Source organism: Coenobita brevimanus, chromosome 50, assembly GCF_032717465.1.
Source record: "Coenobita brevimanus isolate Jiangsu-jjx chromosome 50, ASM3271746v2, whole genome shotgun sequence".
Taxonomy (NCBI): Eukaryota; Metazoa; Arthropoda; class Malacostraca; order Decapoda; family Coenobitidae; genus Coenobita; species Coenobita brevimanus.
Window position 1 is genome coordinate 54,149,827 of NC_137003.1, and position 20,902 is coordinate 54,170,728.

The 20,902-nt window shown below is 40.5% G+C and overlaps 1 protein-coding gene across 1 annotated transcript in view; it reads left to right on the forward strand.

The window, feature by feature from the left end:
* LOC145399798 (uncharacterized) overlaps window positions 1-20,902 on the forward strand; it is a 662,740-nt gene that overhangs the window by 641,571 nt on the left and 267 nt on the right. The window contains exons 18-25 of the mRNA XM_080272347.1: window positions 8,494-8,604; window positions 9,431-9,655; window positions 13,014-13,156; window positions 14,338-14,873; window positions 16,525-16,787; window positions 17,094-17,339; window positions 17,613-17,756; window positions 20,759-20,895. Coding sequence (XP_080128473.1) covers window positions 8,494-8,604; window positions 9,431-9,655; window positions 13,014-13,156; window positions 14,338-14,873; window positions 16,525-16,787; window positions 17,094-17,339; window positions 17,613-17,756; window positions 20,759-20,895 — 1,805 coding nt within the window. The remainder of the gene's footprint in view (window positions 1-8,493; window positions 8,605-9,430; window positions 9,656-13,013; window positions 13,157-14,337; window positions 14,874-16,524; window positions 16,788-17,093; window positions 17,340-17,612; window positions 17,757-20,758; window positions 20,896-20,902) is intronic.

Here is a 20,902-nt window from a genome sequence, read left to right on the forward strand (position 1 = left end):
AGGGACAAAGCCATCGTTAGAGTCGTAATATTAAAGATCTGATTAGCATCTGATTTCACCCCATTTTCTCTCTCTCTAATCATTTTTTTTCTTTTTTGATCTCATTTCTTGCTCTGTTTTACTACATTTCTCTCTTTGGTCCTTCGTTTCTTTTTCCCCCTTCCTTTTCTTCTTTCATTCTTCTTTTAATCGTTTCTCTTCCTAGTTCTTTTTATCATTATTTCTCCTTCCTTCCTTCTTTCCTTCATTTCTCGTCCTTACCTTCTCTTTTTTGGTTTCTTTCGTCCTCTTCTCTTCCCTAATTTCCTTCCCCATCTTCCTTCCCTTCTTTACTCAACCTTCTTCCTTCCCTCTCCTTCTCTCCATTCATTTTCTTCCTGTTTTCCCTCCATTTCTTCCTTCTCTTCATTTCCTCGTGTCATTTCTGTCATCTTCCTTCCTTCCTTCGTCTTTTCCTTTATTTTTTTTTTGTTATTTCCCTCCTTCTGTCCCTTCCCCCTCACCTTTTCTTCCTCTTTAGTTTTTTTTTTCTCTCTCTTTTTCCTCTCCTCTTCGATTCTTCTCACTTTCCTTCCTGATCTTCGTTTTCTTATCATTTCCTGTCTCCCTTCCTCCTCCTCCTCCTCCTCCTCCTCCTAATCCCCCCAGCCTATACATATTTGATAGTGTCTTCACGTTGATCCCTCTTCTTCCTTCGCTTCTTCCTCCCCTTCATCCTCCTCTTCATCCCTTCTTTCTCTTCTTCCTCCTCTTCATCCCTTTTTTCTCTTCTTCCTCCTCTTCATCCCTTTTTTCTCTTCTTCCTCCTCTTCATCCCTTTTTTCTCTTCTTCCTCCTCTTCATCCCTTTTTTCTCTTCTTCCTCCTCTTCATCCCTTTTTTCTCCTCTTCCTCCTTTTCATCCCTTTTTTCTCTTCTTCCTCCTCTTCATCCCTTCTTTCTCCTCTTCCTCCTCTTCATCCCTTCTTTCTCCTCTTCCTCCTTTTCATCCCTTTTTTCTCTTCTTCCTCCTCTTCATCCCTTTTTTCTCTTCTTCCTCCTCTTCATCCCTTCTTTCTCCTCTTCCTCCTTTTCATCCCTTTTTTCTCTTCTTCCTCCTTTTCACCCCTTCCTCTTCTTCCTCTTCATCACTTCATTCTCCTCATCCTCCTTTTCATCTCTTATTTCTCTTCTTTATCTCCTTCTCTTCTTCTTCATATTTTCTTTCTCTTCTTCATCCTCTTCGTCCCTTCTTTCTCTTTTTCTTTCTTTTGATCCTAATGATTCTCTTGTTTCGTCGTCTTCCTTCAGTTTCTCTTTCTCCTCCTCTTTCTTCTCCTCTTCTTCCTATTCTTCCTCCTCATCTCCCGCTTCTCCTCCTTCCTCCTACGTTTCTGTCTCCTTCCTACTTTTCTTCCTCTTTCTCTTCCGCGTCCTATCTCACTTTCTCCGTTTTTCTTCCTCTTCCTCCTCTTCCTAACCCCTTTGTCTTCTTTCCGCTCCTCCTCCTCCTCCTCCATCTTCTAGTCCTTTCGTTCCTTCATTTTATATCTTTCCCGCCTTTCTTATTACTCCGTGGGCTTTCATTGTTAGAGAGAAAGAGAGAGCGAGAGAGAAAAAGAGTTTTCTTTGTCAATAAAAGGAGTCCAGGCGCCAGTGTCCTTCTCTCGTCATTCCTTCATTATTCATTCACTCTTCCTTCCTTCCTTCTTCATTTCTCCTTTCTCATCCATATCATCCTTCTCTCTCTCTCTCTCTCTCTCTCTCTCTCTCTCAAAGGGCAAGATACAGGAGGAAAAGGTACACTTAAACCATATTACTCCTAGAAAAGTGGACCTATTGTGAGCTCTGGAGTATGGAAGGTAGGGAGAATGGGGGAGGGAAGGAGAGAAGGAGGGAGAAAGGTGAAGGAAGGAGGGAGGATAAAAGGAGAGAGGGAGGATTTGAAGGAGGAAGGGGGGAAGGAAGAAGAAGGAGAGATGATGTAAAGACAGAAGGAGGGAGAGGGAAGGAAGGGAGAAAGGATGGAAGGAGGAAGGACAGGGGAGGGACGGAGGGGGCGTTGGAGGGAGAAAGGCAGTGGAGGAGGAAGGGAGTCAATGAGAAGTGAGGAAAGAGGGAAGGTAGGGAGTGGACGGGAGGAGAAAGAGAGGGAGGTAAAGGAAAGGAGGAATGAAAGGAGGGATGGCGGAGGGCATTCAGCGAAGGGAGGAAAGAAGAGAGGGAAGTAGGGGAGAGGGAGAAAGGGAGGGAAGGAGAGGGAGGGAAAGAGGGCATCAGAGTCAGAATGGATACCCTTTTCACCCCATGTTTATTCAGGAACAGACATACAATAGTGTTTACATATACACAAAACATGGCTCTTACCTAAACATTTAAGTATCCTAAAACGTTGACATTGAAAGGCTTTTAGTACGTAAATTTCAAGTAATATTTAAAGTCAAGGGTACAGCAAATACATATAACCTCTTCACTCCGATTATATTTTTTCTTTTGTTACCTCCAGACCATTTTTTTTTTTTTGGGGGGGGGATGATAAAATTTTGTATAGAGAGAAAAAATACGATGGAAAATGTCGGAGGATTGAAGAGACTAAAATACAACAATACACAGCTAAAAAAAAAGTAAAAAAAATAAAACATTATGTAGGTAAGTTATTGTTAAGCAGAAACACAATCTAATTTTTTTCTGATCCCATCGGCTAAAGTATGCCGTGTGTGTGTGTGTGTGTGTGTGTGTGTGTGTGTGTGTGTGTGTTAGGACGATTTTATTCAGCCACAGAAAACCCCCTAGTTCTGAAGAGTTAATGAAGGCTGCATCTAACCCCTCCAGTTGGCCCAAGTCTCTCCTAAGCATAAAATCGCGGAGAGACAGCGGGAACAGAGAAGGTCATGGTTGTGGGTGGAAAGCAGACACACGGGTTGTATCTCTTAACACTTGAGCGTAAGACATGTAGCGGTTTTGGAATCTTAGGCTACTCTTAAAGCGGAAAGAATGTGAAGAATATTGACAAAAATAAGAAAACTTCCCTCGGGGATGTGGGAATATTAATAATGATGATAATAATAATAATAATAATAGTAATAATAATAATAATAATAATAACTAGAACATCGTAAAATTATCCAAGGACAATTTTGATAAAGAAAAACTTCCCACAGCCACTGCCAACTTGAAGCAGAGCTATAAAGGGACCTTGAGGTCAAAGTCATTCATCATGTGCATGTCTCCTTAGGTCATCACAGTCTAAAGTCCATCAGCTTTGGTGGCTCTACCTTAGATCCCTTATGGAAAATTAGGGGACATCCGGAATATTTGTAAAAATCCCAGTTTTTCACCCCAGGCGAGGTCAAGGTCACTGATCTTGTGCATGTCACTTTAGGTCATCACAGTCTATAAGTCTACCAAGTCTGGTGACTAGCTTTAATCCATAGGGGAAATTAAGACTATCTCCACCTCTTGCCAGACGCCTTAATCCAGTAAGGGGCGGACACAAACAGATCGCCTCCATGTGGCCCTGTTCACTGCCATTTCACTGCTTTCCCACCAGCTCACATCCTCCTCTCTCATATACCTCTCCATCCCTTCATCTCATCTTTGGCCTCCCCGTCCCCCTCCCCCCTTCCACCTCACTCACGTACACTGTCCTCGTTAGTCTCTCGCTCTCCATCCTCTCCGCATGGCCAAACCACCTCTATGTATTTCTCCCCTCACTCTTTCTATCACATCCACATCACAACGCCCCTTCACTTCCTCATTTGTCAGTCTGTTTCTCCATGCAGCTCCACATATTCCTCTCAAATAACTCATTTCTATTGCTCTCACACTTGACTTGTGTCCTTCCAACAAGGTCCAAGCCTTGCTTTCATATGTTGGGTTGGTGTCACAATACTGTCATGCAGCGACTTTTTTACCTTCATGCTTACTTCCCCAATTTTCTTACCACTGCATTCAGAGAACCAGCAACCTTTCTTCCCTGTTGTAGCCTTTCAACAGGTCCCAATTTTTTACCCCAGGCGATCTCAGAGACTAATTAACCAATTGTTACCATACTCCCCCCGGCCTTCATCCTCCTCTTGTGCAGTAAAATTTCAGCTTCCTAGCTGAAGCGGTTCTTTAGACAGCGTGGCTGACTCACTTTTCTGTGTTCCTGATAATATCCTGTATCTGGTTGACGGATTGCCACCATATTTGGCCAAATGAAGCGGACAACTGTCCAATAAAGTTGATCAAGTTTGAAGGCTCTACGCCAAATAGCCTTTGAAATATCGCAATTTTAAAATTATAATAATAATAATAATAATAACAAACAAGAAAACTTCCCACATAGGTGTGGGAAGTTTTAATAATAACAGGGAAGGGTATCGGTACGTACGAGTGAGATGTTTTCCTCCACTGATATTCTGTTGTTTCCTTCCACCCCGTCACGTTCTCCTTACCCACTCTCCAGTCTCTCTTCCTCTCATCCTCTTCCTCCCTTCCCCTCCGTCTTATCCTTCTCCACCTTCCCCCCCCCTCTCTCGCTCTCACACACACACACACACACACACACACACACACACACACACACACACACACACACACACACACACACACACATAAAGGGGGGGAGGGGAGCATCAAAGCCATCGCAAACACCTCGGCAAACGAGAAATAGTGCGACGAGAAGCGCTAGAAATGGCGAAAAACAGCGTCAAACGGGAAAGATGGTGAGAAATGGCGAGAAATAATTAAAATACTGCGAGAAATGGCGAGAGACTGCGAGAAATAACGAGAAGTTACAAGAAATAGCGATTTGCGAGATATAACGAGACATTGCGAGAAATGGCGAGGAATACCGAGGAATTGCGAGAAATAGCGAGGAGGAATCGCGAGAAATAGCGCGGAATTGCGAGAAATGGCGAAGAATACGAATGGCGGGCGGGCGGGATCAAGACCTCTTTACCTAGTGAGGTTGAAAACATTCCGAGGGGAGGGAGGGGAGGGGTTGATGCGACAAATATGAAGCAGGAGAGAGAGAGAGAGAGAGAGAGAGAGAGAGAGAGAGAGAGAGAGAGAGAGCGCAAACATCCCCTCCCCCCTTTCTCTGCAAATTTCACCCTCGCATTCGCACAAATCTTCCCCACATCGCAAATCTTATCCCGCCATGAGAGAGAGAGAGAGAGAGAGAGAGAGAGAGAGAGAGAATTTTCTAAGCACCGCAATTCTGAGTGAAGAGTTTGGAAAATGTTCGCAACCCAGTTTAGTTTGAGTTTCGTTTCTCTTTGTATCACTGCGTTTCATTTTACTACCCCAAGTAAAATAAATAAATAAGTAAATTAATAAATAAATGTTGGGAATTGGAGATTTAATGATACGAAATTGTATGGGATTATATTTTTTTATTTTTTCATTTTATATTTTTGCCCTGATTCTTTTTTTATATATCTAGTTTTCATTTTTTATTTAGTTTCCATTTTTGTTGGTGTTTCATTTGGGTCTCTCTCTCTCTCTCTCTCTCTCTCTCTCTCAGCTTTGAAATAGTGTCCGAGTTACCTTTCGGGCGTTATCCTTGAAAGCTAAAATTTTTACCTAACGAATGGATGAATGGATGGGCAGACAGACAGGTAGATAGATGCGTAGGTATTGTAGGTAGGATAGTAGTAGATATATAGATAGGTAGGTATAGGTAGGCAGGTAGGTAAGTAGATAGGTAAATAGCCAAATGGTTGGTTATGTACGTAGGTATAGATGGAAATAAGGGATAGCATAGGTAAATGAGAGAGAGAGAGAGAGAGAGAGAGAGAGAGAGAGAGAGAGAGAGAGAGTAGCATATTTTGTGTCCGTGCGTGTATGGATATGTCGACACTTAATATGCGTGTATACCATTTTATGTCTGTTTGCATGTACATATGTCTGTTTGTGAGCCTATATAAATTTTTAGTTTTATTTTCCGGATTCATAACCTTATATGGAGCCATCAGAGTTGTTACATTTCTCTCCCATAGTTCATTACTCCACACCGAAAAAAACAAAAAAAGTGTTAATAAATTATCTTAATTCCCTTAAAATGATGTTTTCCTCATTCGTATTCTGTATCGTTTTGGTGAAAGTTACCACTGCATTGATGATGGTGGTGGTGGGGGGATAGTAATGATTATGGTGACTTTTTTTTTTTTTTTTAGCTCATGGAAATTTCGATAATAATAGTCATTCTTAATAACTGTTCAGCTCAGAAGCTTTCAAAAAATAAATTTCAGTGTATAGCCTTTTTCGATATATATATATATATATATATATATATATATATATATATATATATATATATATATATATATGATAACAAACTGGAATGCTAATTACGTATTTCTAAATGCATGCTGTACTGAAGAAAGTTGTTACTGTAGAAATTTTTTTTTATTTTTATTTTTTAATTTAGCCTTAGGTTTTTTTTTAAATCTTAATCTTGAAAGCAGAATGAAATATATTTTCAAATACATACAGGTCAAGAACTATATCAGGGTAGATAATGTAGAAACATGAAATAATTTATTTTTTTATACATCCGTCTGGTGCCGTGATCCATCCTACACACTGCCTCGATAGTGGTAGATGGACTCTTCTGATTTACGATAACTTTCACATCTACGCATACCTTTCCCAAATACAGAGGCGTACATGTAGACATAGAACTCGTGTAGATTTCGTTGGTGGTGGAGTGAATGACTAGCTGACTGGCTGATTGGATATGTACGGCATGTGTGTGTGTGTGTGTGTGTACGTACAATTTACAGTAGTGCTGTTACGAAGGCCAGGCCAGGAGATCCAAGCCCAACTCAGCAGAGAGAGAAGAACCACCTTAGTTTTACGAGCCCATAAAATTTCGAAATGAAATTGAAATTCTCGGAAGCGCCAGAGAAAAAAAAAAAGTTATAAGAGGCATTTCGAAATAGTGAATTTAATTTGGATTTTTTTTTTTTTTTTCATAGCTTTGGATTTCTGGATTTTGTGGAAGTGTGTGGACTAGGGGTGGGGAAGGGAGGGGTGGAGCAGACGTGGGAGTGGGAATAAAGTAGGAATGGATTAATGGGAATGGGAGTAGAGTAGGAATGGATTAATGGAGATGGGAGCTGAGCAGATTTTGAATAATAGGAAAGAGAAGAGTGAGAATGGAGTCGTAGGAGTAGAAATAGTGGTAATAGGAATAGTGGTGCTGAATGAAGCGGGAATGGAGTAGTGAGAATGGGAACAGAGTGGGAATGGAATAGTGGGAATGGTGTACACATAGAGTAGTGGGAATGGTGAAATGGGAAGGGAGCAGAGCAGGAATACAGTAGAGAAGATATCAGTAATTTTAGTTGAAGTAGAAGTGAATAAGAATTAGTGTGATAGTAGGAATGGGAATGAGTGGGAATGGGGATGATATGAATGAGACTGGGAATGGGAATAAGAATCGGATTAGAAGTAGGAATGGGAGTGTAAGCGAGAGTGAGAGTTGAATAGGAGTGGTATATGAAATGGAAATGAATGGAGAGGAGTTGCAAGTAAGAATGGGAGTGAGGGAACTGAGGAAGAATGAGACTGGTGGGAGTAGGAATTGGAGTGGTAATAGGAATAGGAGTGGGAAATGGTGTGGGAGAGATTATGGAGGGGGAATAGGAATAGGAGTGAAATTTGGGATCAAATTGGGAATGAGAAAATGAGAGGGAATGAACATGGGAGTAAGGATTGAATTATGAATGGGAGTGGAAATAGAAATAGGAGTGGGAATTAGTGAGGGAGTTGGAGTGGGAGTGGGAGGGAAGGGAAATGGGAATATGAATGTGATATGAAATTGAAGTGGGAATGGGAATAGGAATTGCAGTGGGCAATGGGAATGGAGTGGGAGTTGGAATGAAAGAGGAGATAGGCGATGTTTTTATGTCCACTGTCGATTGATTCCGTGTAGTGGAGAATCTCTCTCTCTCTCTGTTTTTATTCCACTCGATGTAGTGCTGCTCTTGGGTGTCTGCCCTTTCCTCTCCTCCATCCTTCTTTCCTTCCATCCTCTTCTGTCTTTCTTTCCTTCATTCTCTCCTCATCCTTCTGCCTGTGGGTGACTCTACACAGAGTGACAAGCCAAATGGTTTCCTGTACACCAGGAAACCATTTACTACACTGGGTAGTAACCATATAACCAAATTTTGGCGCCTGGTGGTTTAGTGGGTAATTATGGCATTCCAATCGGATTGAGCCGGTGAAGGTTTGTATCCAAGGGATGGTTGGGTTTTTTTTGCTCATGTAATGCCACTCAGGGATGAGTGAGGTTGGTCACTCTCATCTTAAATGTCAGGACCAAGTTGCCTACTCCCAGGCTCCTATGCTTCTCATGGGGCAACGTAGGATTGGATGATGAATGGTTGAATTATTATTATTATTATTGTTATTATTATTATTATTATTATTATTACAGTATCATCATCATCATCATTATCATCATCTCATTATCATTATTCTCAAACAAACTACACCTTTGTTCCCTCTCCTCCTTGTTCAGATCTCCCGTGTTGAGAACTTTGTATCCAACGTCAACTCTGCCTTGAGACACAAGCACGAGCAGGAGAGATTGCGGGACATTGCCAACAGGATCGAGGCTTACGAGGCGGTGGTGAGTGATTCTGGGTCTTAATGACTTTGGAGATTTTGTAACACCTTATTTACTCATTTCCTTTCCAACTTGTCCTTTCATGCAAAGTTATATCAGTACAGTGCTGTACATCGTTGAAATCCAATCATTATCTTTCATACTTTCTCCAGGCCAGCCCAGTTGCATTTTATTTTTCCTCCCACTAATTCTTCCCTTTATGTGTATCCCCTTCCCATCATATTCCTTATTCCCATAATTCACCCCATTCCAACTCCTTCCTGTTTCCCACTCCTCCCCCACCAACTCATCCTGTTCCTACTCCTATATCTCCACATTCTTCCCTCTCCACCTCATCTCATTCCTACCTTTCCCTCTTCACACTCCTTCCCCTCCAACTGGCCCCATGCATACTCCTCTCTGTTCCCACTCATCCCCATCCAACTAATTCCAAATGTCTTGCCCTCCTCTGATTCCTCCCATTCCGATTCCTCCCTCTCCAATTCCTCCCCCATGCCTCATCATCCATCATTCTCTCTTCCCCCCTCCAACTCATCCCTTTTAGACTCATCCCACTTGTTCCCTTCCCCTCAGACTCATCCAACTTGTCCCCTCCCCCTCTGACTCATCCCACTTGCCCTCTTTTCTATGAATCCTCCCCCACCTGACTCATCCTACTTGTCCCCTTCCCTGTGACTCATCCAACTTGCCCCCTTCCTTCTGACTCATCCAACTTGCTTTCCTCTCAGACTCATCGTACATGCTTCCTCTCCCTACAGCTCATCACACCTGCTTTGTCTCCTCCAACTCATTCTACTTGCCTCATCTTCATCTGTCTTGCACATTGCAGGAGGCACGCGATGATGAGCTGGAGCGCGTGGTGCGAAGCTACTCCGACCTCTCCCTGACCCAGCCCATGCCAGGATGTCCTGAACATCTGCCCCGCCAGCTCCTGCACCATGGAGACCTCAGGCTGCGCGACCCCCACACCTCGAAGATGGACATCCATGCCTTCCTGTTTACTGACCTCCTCCTCATCACCAAGGTCACCCAGCGCAAGGCTGAGAAAGTCAAGGTGGGTTTGGAAGCAGGATGGGGTAGCTTTAGAGGTCAGTGGGCATTAACCCTTTTACTGAAATTATATGTTAGTGAACTATAGCCTAGTTTTCCTGTTTCCGGACAGTTACTTTCAGCATTGGAAAAGCCTCTCTTATTCAAGAGGTTGGCGAAATCTGTCTCTAACGTCTCCAATTTGAAAAGTCTCTCCAGTTGAGAATTTAGCCACATGGGGTTAACAAGAATAAAGGCAAAATACTGTGTGTCATTGGATTGAAGAGGATAAGAAGATAAATAGATGTACAGTACTTAGGTCAAACTGACTTATATCACCAAGATCATGACCACTAAGAGGAAAAAGTCAGGGTGGAATTAGAAGTCAGATAGGGTCAAGAAGTTTTGTAAGTTTACTTGAGTGAGATCAGAACAGGTATATCAATGACCTTATCACCAAGGTTGTATATCAACAGGCAGTCTTTTATGTATGGTACACAAATGGTTCACTCTGGATCACTCTTCTCCAGTAACCTGTCCCTCTGCCTTTAATGTACACTGAAGAAAATGTGTTTAGGCATCTTGAATTGAACTGATTTTTGGTCTTTCTTATGACTGCTTTCTTTGAAAGGAACAACTTTTGCAGGTTTTTGGCTGTAGGTTACTTTTTCTTGCAAAAAGACAAGGCAAAGAACATCAGTTTAGATTCAGAGGTAAAGGAATTGTTTCATGTGGGATTAAGGAAAGCTGGAATTGGTAATATTGGTTAACAAGCTGGCTTATCTGATACTATGTAGTGGAAGAAAGTTACATGTATCAAAAGAATTCTCATGACCCTTTGGTTCATTTTAACTGACTCTGAGTGATGCACCCCTTTTATATTGTTATGTCTGGTAATCCAGAGTAATTAAATGAGCTCTTGCTGTATTTTGTACTTAAATGAGTGACACAGTAGAAGATGCTTTGTCTTCCTCTTGCAACCCTGTTTGTCTCAGATAGCTAGGCAAAAAGTTATGTCCTTTACAACATCATGCAAAAAAAGAAAAAAAAAAAGTAACAACTGGAATAACTGTATCTTCAAAGTACTAATTGTTCACATGTCCTTCAAGCCATTCAAAAATTGAAGCTTATTTAAGAGAGACCTGGTGTACTTAGAATGGACCTGACTCACAACCCAATCATACCTTTACTTTATTTGTGTGTTTGTGTTTCATGGTCTGGTGGTTTTAATACCTCATCCAGAGTGACAGCCATGCCACATGCTTGAGTTTGAACCACAATTGGCTTTTATTTTTTTCTATCTTTTTTTTTTCCCCATCATGTAATGCCACCAAAGAGAGTAGTCTGATCATCCATTCATACTAAATAAAACTAGCCTAGTCCTTGGGTCTGTCTACCTCAAAGGGATACAGTAATAAGATTTGGTGTTTGTTGTTACCTGGATTCTGCTTAGTTTGTGGAAATTACTGTATATTTTTCATCGTTCCATTTTATTTGTTAGCTCTCTGACTGTGGTTTCATCAGCTGAATAGATCATTTGGTTTTAGCTGCAGTGAAATAGAAAATTCATAATTCTTTGGCAAAACATAAATCTGAATTTTTTTTTTTTTTTTTTTCCTTTGTGGGCTTCCATTATTTGAATGAAATTATCTAACATTAGCTGAAATAAAATGCCCTCAACAGGCTTTTTACTTTGCTGTCAAAGGGTTAAGAGTGATGCATTTTATACTGTATATAAATGTCCTGTTTTGCTAAATGGAATAAGTTTTATTTGCAAATGTTGGGTATATTTCAAACCCTTAACACATATCATACATAATATTAGCATGTTGCACCAAAACTGATGTGAATAAAAGCTGTCCAGTCCGTAAATGAAAATTGCCTTCAAAATGCCGTATAAATGTAATACTGTACTGTATAGAATGGAGACAGGTAAAATCTCACTCTGCAAAAAAATTCATGTAAAAGGTATTTCATCATGTACAAAAGCCACAGGGTTAAAAAAAAATATATATATATTGGTAGTTTTAGCAGCCAAAGAGAGAAAAATGTATAGAAATGTGGAATCCATCAGATAATGCAGAACTAAGCTACCTTCCTGCCCAGGCTTGTAGGATAATTGAATGCTGTAGAGAGGCTAGCTGTTAGCTTGACAGTATTAGATATGCTAGAGTTGAAGCATTTTAGATTTGACTGACAGAGAGATGATGAATATAATTTTTGGTATTGCATCAGTAAATTGTGGTGGGATAAAAATTATTTTTTGGAGATACAGTATTTAAAATCCATGACAATGGTCTTGTTCATAATTTGTATGTATGTGTGTGTGTGTGTGTGTGTAATACAGAGAGTTAGACATTATCTTCCAGGATGGCAATATGGTTTTGCAAAAATAATAGGATCAACATCATTATGTTACTTTCATATTAGTACAGAGTTTAGTGATGGTCTTACTGAAAGGGTAAAATTGTGTGTATTGCTTTGTTACTTGAATGTTGCAAGGGTTGAAAGAAATTACACTACAGTATACAGGGTGGTCTGTAAATAGTGGTTCACTGAAACTTACCTGGCTGTATCCTATATGTGTAGGAGTGGCTGTGTCTGCTGATGTGGGCATGGGTGTGTCAGTGGGAGTAGGAAATGATTAAATAATGCAGGACAGACACTGATAACAGTGACTTAGCTTTCCTCACGACACAAGAGAAATTGCTTGGTAATGAGGAGGAGGAGCACTGTATATGGACCATCCTGTATATAACAGTGTGCAGGGTGTGAGGTCAGTTGAGGCTAATTTACAAACTGAAACCCATGCTTAAAAATCATGTGAAGGTCCATACCTCAAAGTATTTTGACTTTAGTCAAGATTTTTGTGGCCATCATGACTGCTTACTTGATTTTTTTATCTTTCCATCTTGACTCTGTGCCCACTTGAATGGATTTTTCATCCTGATATTGAGGTAAAGATTGACCAAGAAATTTTAAGCTTGAATCTTTCAGAGAGTTACCTTAAGTTTATTGTGCTTGTCTGTTACCATTTTATGCCACAGGATACAGGTACTGTACTGTAGCAGCAAGGCCAAACCCGTAATCTGATTTTTTTTTTTTTAGTTCTGCACGAGGGCATATTTTGTATTTTATAAGCCAGATTATTTCATTCAGCTGAGGAGAGAGTTCAAGAAGAGAACGGGTTAGAAACACTATCCTTTAACCCCTTCACCATGTGGACATAATTTAAATTTTTTTCTGGCAGATGCCGCTTGATTTTATTCATCTGAGAGACTCCATGGGGGGAAGGGGTTAATTGTAGATCATGCATCCAAGTTTTAAACCAAATAATGAAGGAAAACGGTCTCCAGTTAATATATTCTATCATTTATGGGCAGATCGTGCGTCCACCATACCCTGTGGAGCGGCTGGTGGTGGTGGAGCTGAAGGACAGTACCTCCCTGGGGCTTGTGTCCCTCAATGAGTGGCATGTCCCCGTGGCAGCCTTTACTCTGCAGTGTCCTGATCAGCGGACACACAGGTTAGAAGCTGAGCCAGGAGTCATTAAGGGTGATAAGGGGATTGGAAGTGGGTTGGGGTATATAGTTAGATGATTACAGGTATTTTTCATTCAAAGTTGTTTTACTTAAAGTTTTTCGTTATGATGTTGCTGGTGAATTGTCACTTATTATTCACTTGGATTGGCTTTTGTTTATTGGTAAAGTTGTTCTGAAATCAGAAATGAGTGCTTTTTGTGCTTTAACCCTTTGGCAATAAAACATAATCATGTCTCACCTAGGTCAGTCACTGAAAGCACTGGTAGTAATACTGTATATAAATGCACATCCAGGTTGTTAAGTGAAGGTTGACTATCCAGTATATTAGAATCGAAGAGGAATTATAAATGAATAGCATAGTTGGTTTTTAGTGTGACAGCACTGAATTAGAACTGTATTGATACCGTGTAAGAATTGAGGTGGGGGTAAGATATATGATGAGAGAGAAAAATTCAAGAATGGGGACACTGGTTGAATAATGTAGAAAGTGGATAATGATTTAAAAACTGAAATGGATATTGATAATGCAGGTCTGAATAATATGATTGTGCTAGTAATATAATGACTGAAATGAAACTTAACAAATTAATCACTAGTCTGGCCAAGATTCGATCCCTGTCCCATGGTCTCCAAACATGTGCTTGTTACCACTGAACCAAACAGAGGATCCACCCCCTTTGCCTGCGGGCAACATAGGCACTTATAGATCCCATTACAGTAGGGCTAAATGTCATAGTTAAAGAGACCAGTTGAGAAGGCTGTTGGGTTCATAAGAAAGTGAATAAGAGCAAGAATATGTAAGAGAATGCATATACCTGTAGTTATATATTGGTATGTCTTTGCATACCGACCCTTATAAACAGCAGTGTACAGTTAACAATATGCTGTACTGTATTCATATCTTTTATACTAATGTTCCATTTTCATGACCTTGTACTATCTTGGCTTTCATATAGATTTTTATTTTCTCAGGTTACCGCAATTATAGTAATATCCTTTTGTATTCAGCCCAAAACTTTTGCATCCCCTGTGTTGCTTTTGCTTCTTAGATTTGTACAGTGTCTTACACTAGCTGCTGGAGAATGGTAATACATTTTTATACTTTAAACCTTTCTTCTTCTGTGTTGTTTTTCCTTCATGTACTGATCCAGCTCTTGTCTTCCAGGACGTGGTATGATACCCTAAAACGTGCCAAGGAACAGTACCGTGAAGCTCAGCAAGCAAGGGATGGACTGGTATTTGATGAGCTAGGTGGTGTTGCAAGTCACTTAGCACCCCGTTCGCCTCGCCCCGGGTCCTCCAGGGCATCTCGGGTATCTTCCCTAGCACACTCTCATTCAGGATCCATTGACCTGAATGAGAACTCGCCTGCAACTTCCCAGCATCACCCTAGTATTGACATGGCTGATGTTAGGGCATCCAGTGCATCAAGTGATGATTCTGTTGCCCCAGGACCCCCAGAAATCCAGCGTTCAAGATCTTTGGAAGGTGGGGGTGTCATGGCAGCTTCATCATCACCCCGCCCTGACCGCCGCCCTGGAGGAAGCTACCCCAAAACACCAAATACTCTGAGCGTGACCCCTCCCTACTCCACGGGACAATCACTACCCAATCTGACGGTGGAGTCATCAAATTCCCTGCGTGTCCCTGGAAGCAGCAGTAATGGAAATAGCCCAAGTAATCACAAACCTCTCTCTCCAGGTAATCATCTTATAATTCTCCTCATTTTCCAACTTCCTCCTTTGCAGACAATTATCACCCTTTTAGATTGCCCATTTTTTTACTCTGCATTCATTAGTTTATCTTGCTGTATTTGGAATTCTTTAAATGATATATTTTTAAATTATTACCTAAACAGTAGAAAGTTACTGTATCTTACCAGTAACCATAACCAGCATACTGTAGATTTAATATGGTCAGCACACTGGTGTTTCAGTTTCTGCACTTCACAGATTAATTTGTTTTTCTTAAATGGTGAATATAAAAACATTAGTTTCTTTGTGACTTGGAAAATAATGTTAAAAGACTATATTCTGATATTTTGTTGTAACCAGTCAAAAAGAATTCTATATAAGTTTCATTTCACAAAGTGTATGGTACATTTATTTCAGTATTACAATCACTTCTTATCATTATCGTCACTGTCATCTCATACTGTATCAGTTCCCAGCTGTTTCAAAGGGGTGAATAGGATCTAGAAATTGGGCAGAATTCATGCACAGTAAATTATTCAACAGATACCCTGAGAAATAGGTACATTAATGCATGTTATTCACATGTAACTTCATCTCTGCTATTTTTGTGTCACTTTGGGTTTAACCACTCCATTTACTGTCAAGAAAAAAAAAAAATGATAATAATAATAGGGTGCAGCCGCTGTGATCAGTGTATCTTGTTATTAACTGTTATTATTTCATTTAGTTCTGTTCCCTGTTCCATTCTTTTACTTCCTTAGTGTCTGTTTCTTGCATATTCATACATTCACTTGTTATATTATGCCACATCCGTGTCCATCCATACTTCCTCCTTGTTCATCCTCATGTACATTTTTTTTTTCTATTGCAGTCATATCCATTCCGTCTGTGGCTATATATTACCATCTGAGTACACACTTTTATACTGTGTGGTTCCATCTGATTGATATTTTCTCTATTTTCATCTTTCACTTTATACTATATTGTATCTTAACCATTTCAAGCCATACAGTCCATCATCCACTTTCTTAGCCCTTATGACTCTTAGTATTCATGATATTCTTCTGTTTCACATCCACACAGCATTTTTAGTATCAACATTTAATGCAATGTTAAGGTACTGTGATAATTAACTCACTGTTAGACTGTACTGTACAGACAATACCTGCATTACCTGTACTTTGTGTATGTTCATTCATTCATTCATTTGGAATTGATACTCCTTCTGACCCTTGCAGTCTGAAAGTCTTTTTTTTTTTCTTCTTCTTCTTTTTTTTTTAAATAAAAAGTTCTCATTATATGTTGGGGATGTGCTCCGAAATATCAGAACTTCTTGCATTCAAATTGTAGTGTAGATTAGGGGGGACTAGCAAATCAGCTTTATAGGTATCAGTAGAATTGTAATAGGCAGTTTTTCTCTGAATTGTTCTGAGCATAATAGCAGAGATAAATGTAAGCAAAGACAATATATAATGAGGCCAATAGTAGATGATTTTATTGAGTTTAGAAAAGATGCCCTTTGACTTAAGGAGTGACCACCAAACCTTACCAAGTACTGCCAGGTACTCCTTCCTAGCAATTGATAGATAATTTTACTAAGCCTAGAAAAGATGCCTCAAAAGGAGGAGTTACCAGCAAACCTTACCTTGCCCCATCAGGTACCCGGGGAGTGTCCTACCCACCACCTTCACCGCGCACGCTTCGCCGCAGTGCCCCAGTGCCTCAGTCCCGCAACCCTCCGCTACTCAAATCTCGCCATGTCACCTCCATGTTGGGGTCTCCAGGGCAAGAGGTTGAGCAGGGGGAAGCAGCAGGACAAGGGGAGTGTGAGCTGCAGCGATGTGGGGCCAGGCGAGGGCACCGAAATGATCGTAATGACAATCGGCGCTACTACACTGCTGGAGCCATCGATGATTTAAAGGTGGGAACTGGGATGGTGTTACAGCACAAGAAAAAACAGATCTTTATAATATGTAACTTCAGTATGCTTTTATTTATTACTTGAATGCATGGCAGTACAGTGCAGTACAGTATACTGTATTACTGTACAGTATCATACAGTATACCATACTGTGTAACAGGTGCTTTTTAGTAAATAATATTACTCCCATCATGTGCAGTATAGAATATTTGCTACATAATGCAGCTGACATATTATTATCACATAATACAAGTCTACAGTCTTAACTGTTATTTTCTTATGTAAGACTGTGCATTCAATTAACAGAAACAAGACGCCAAAGATTCGAGCATCCATAAGCGCCTCTCATGGAACTACCCACCACCCCCACCATCCTCACAGGCCTCAGATAGTGGCCGTAACAACAACAAACCAGCCACAAAAACTGTATCATGTGAGAGTGTCCACAGCAGCTCAGGAGTGTCATCAACCTCATCGTTGCACCGTTCTGTTGGCTCTGAGGTTGAAGGCTTAGAGGATATTGATGATGATAATGAGTTAGAAGGTATAATGGTGGTTTTAAAAGATAACTTGTTTGTGATGACACTTTGGTTAGTTGTCAGTAATGTATTACATCTCTTTTTTGCTGACAAAGTTACTGAGATAAAAGTACATACTAAACAGTACAGTATGGTACAGTATTGTTTATATTTTCTGTTTTTCTCTTTCCTTGTCAATCATCACTCGTAGCTTTTTTTTTTTTTTTTTTTTTTCTTTTTTTTTTCTTTTTTTTTTCCCCACCCACCCACCATTACTTGACACCCAGCCTTACCAACAGACGGAGAGGCAACAGTGGTGGACTTGACTGTGAGCGAGTGCACCAGCCTGAAGATCTCACCGCACATCTCCACCACGTACATCTGCCACGACTCTGACATCACGCTCGGGGTGTGCTCGCAGTACATCACCCAGCCCAGCAGCTCTCCAGAGGTATGTTGGATGATGTAGCTGGAGTGTGTACATGTTGTAATGTTGTAACTGGTGTATGAAATTTGAAGTGGAGATATAGTTATTTAAAACTGTTTTATTTCATATAGTTTGTAGAGATATTTTAACAGATGTGGGAAAGGAATAGAAGACATAATGGGTAAAAAGAGATGAGATTTATTCTTGAGTAGTTTCACCAATAGTTTCTTTAAGGGAACTCCGAAGTCAAAGACGAAACTAGCTAGCAATATACCTCAGCTCAGTTTACCTGTGTCCTCTTCCACTTCCTCCTCATTACAGTGGTTTCGTTATTAACTCTTGGATGACAGGAGGTATTTCTATGGATAGGAAAAATCATTTGATATTAACCTGAGTAAAATATGTACCATAAGTTGTCAGTCATTGTTTATGGGTTAAGTTTTAAGTAATGCCTATTTTCACATAGACTTGTGTATGATTTATAAGGAAGTTGTTTTGAAGTATGAAGTAAGTGTATTTTTAAACTGTTAACTCCATAGACATTTTCCAAAAGTTTGGCTCACTTGAAGTTATTTCACTTAGGTAAAACTATACCCTCACACATCCTAAACTATGTGTGAGAACTGCCTGTAAATGTTGATGTTATATGATATAATGTAAATGAGGTTTGAACTGGCCATGTGCAGTTGTTGTAATAGATATATGAGGTGTTGACTGAATTAGTGTAGATGTTGAAATAGGTGTGCAGGTATGAAGTGTGAATGGACTATACTAATATGTATGTGTTAGATGTATTATGTGAGAATTTTATGTGTGCAGTTGTAGGTTAATAGGTTTATGAATTTTGAACTGAGCATGTGCAGCTGTAGATGTATGAGTTGTGAAATGAATATGTAAATGATGTAATACATGTATGAGGAGTGAACTGAAGATTGTACCTGTATTATATTTGAACTTTGTGTAATAGGGTTGCATTATTTTGACTAGAGACCAATATTATGTTTTACTGTTTTTCTAACACTGTACAGCCATCAGTAGCGTATAAGTATCAGTAACCCTAATCTGGATTGGCCCAGAGTGATGCTTGTCCTGATGCATCAGTATTTCTGGTAAATGTATCCATCCATCCATCATCCAATCCTATGTTGCTCCATGAGGAGCGTAAGCTACGTAAGTTGGTCCTGACATTTAAGATGAGAGTGACCAGCCTCACTCATCCCTGGGTGGCCTTATGTGAGCAATAAACTCCAACCACCCCTTGGATATAAACCTACACAGGCTCAATCTGATTGTAGCGCCTTAATTACCCAATAAACCACTAGGCACCATAATCTGGTTAAATGGTTACCACGCAGCATAATAAAAACCATTTGGCTTGTCACTCAGTGTAGAGTCACCCATAGGCAGAAGGAAGAGGAAAGAGTAAAGGAAAGAAAGACAGAAGAGGGAGTGTAAAGTCACCCGTAGGCAGAAGGAAGAGGAAAGAATGAAGGAAAGACAGAAGAGGAAGGAAAGAAGAGAGCAAAGGGCAGACTCCCAAAGCAGCACTACATTGAGTGAGTGGATGGTGAGTGCCCTCACTACCACTTAAATAGCTAAAAAGAAATGCTAGGCTGACACATGTATCAGTTTGTTTCACTTAAAGATGCTATGTTGTTACAGTGTTGCTGATGAATTACCATCTTCTTTTGATAAGATTCTTGTGAGTCATTATTATTATATTTTTTTTCATGTTAATCCATCAGCCATGTGCCAGAGGCATCTGTGTAGCTATCTATTGTCAGACTCCTTAATCCCGTAAGGGATGGCTGCAAACAAATTGCCTCCATGTCGCCCTATCCCCCACCATTTCACTGCCTTGCTCCCAGCTCACACCCCCTTGTCTCATATATTGTACCTCTCCACTCCATCCATCCAGCTCATCCTTGGCCTCCCCCTCCCTCTCCCCTCCTCCACCTCACTCACATACACTCTCGTCATCAGTCTCTTACTCTCCATCCTCTCCAAACCACCTCAGTGTGTTTCTTCTAATGCTTCCTATCACATCCACAGCCACACCACAATGCTTCTTCATTCCCTTGTTCGTCAGTCTGGCTCTCCATGTGGCTCCACAAGCATCTCTCAAATAACTCATTTCCATTGCCCTCACTCTTGACTTCTGTCCCTCCAACAAGGTCCAAGCTTCACTTCCATACGTTAGAGTTGGTATCACAATACTGTTGTGTAGTAACTTTTTCACTTCCATGCACACTTCCCTGTTTCTTATCACTGCTTTTAAGGAACCAGCAACCTTTCATCCTTGTTCAGCATAACATACCAGAAGCATGCCTTGCTTAAAGTGTAGTGTATTTACTCTGACTTGACAATGATCTGTTACGTCTTTGAGCTCAGTTGATGGCAAAGTGTACAGTAATCAGATTGAAAAGTTTATTTATCTTGTAACCAAGAAGACTTATTTCTAGCTCATAGCCAGGTGTTAAGTGGGAGTGCCCATCATCCACTCACTCAGTGTAGTACAGCTTATATCTTCCTTCACATCTGTCATCCTTTTCTCTGTGTGTGTCCTATTCTGTTCTTATTTTCACCCATCTTTCCTGTCACTATTTATTACTCCTCTTTACACTCCAGGTGTCACTACTCTGAGTGACAAACCATATGATTTCCTGTAACTCAGGAAATCATTTACAATGCTGAGTATTAACTGTATAACCAGGTAATGTGATGTGGACCCTGCTATGGTGCCCCTGCAAACTGGGTGGAGAGACAGAAGGACAGTTTCCATCCATAAAACCTCTCTACGTTTCTCCAAATGATTTTTCTCTGACAGAGGGTAGACTTTTTGTACTGGAAGGGTTAGATATTGCCACCAATAGCCTTTTCACTAATAGGTCCTGCGTAAGGTGAACAGGATCATCTGATAGCAGCAAGAATATGATTATAATTCTTATAGTCTTGAAGAGATTTAAAATTTTACACCATCTGCATCCACACTGAACAGAATTACTCACTGATGAATTCTTTGGCAGCCAAGTGAGGGGTGCGAGAACCTGGTGAAGATAGATGTCTCTGAGAGTGACCCAGGCATCTCCTCTGTCCAGATAACAGTGACAGAGGGCACCACCACATCAGCTCCCTCCTCCATCAACCCCTCCCCCTCTGCTACATCAGAG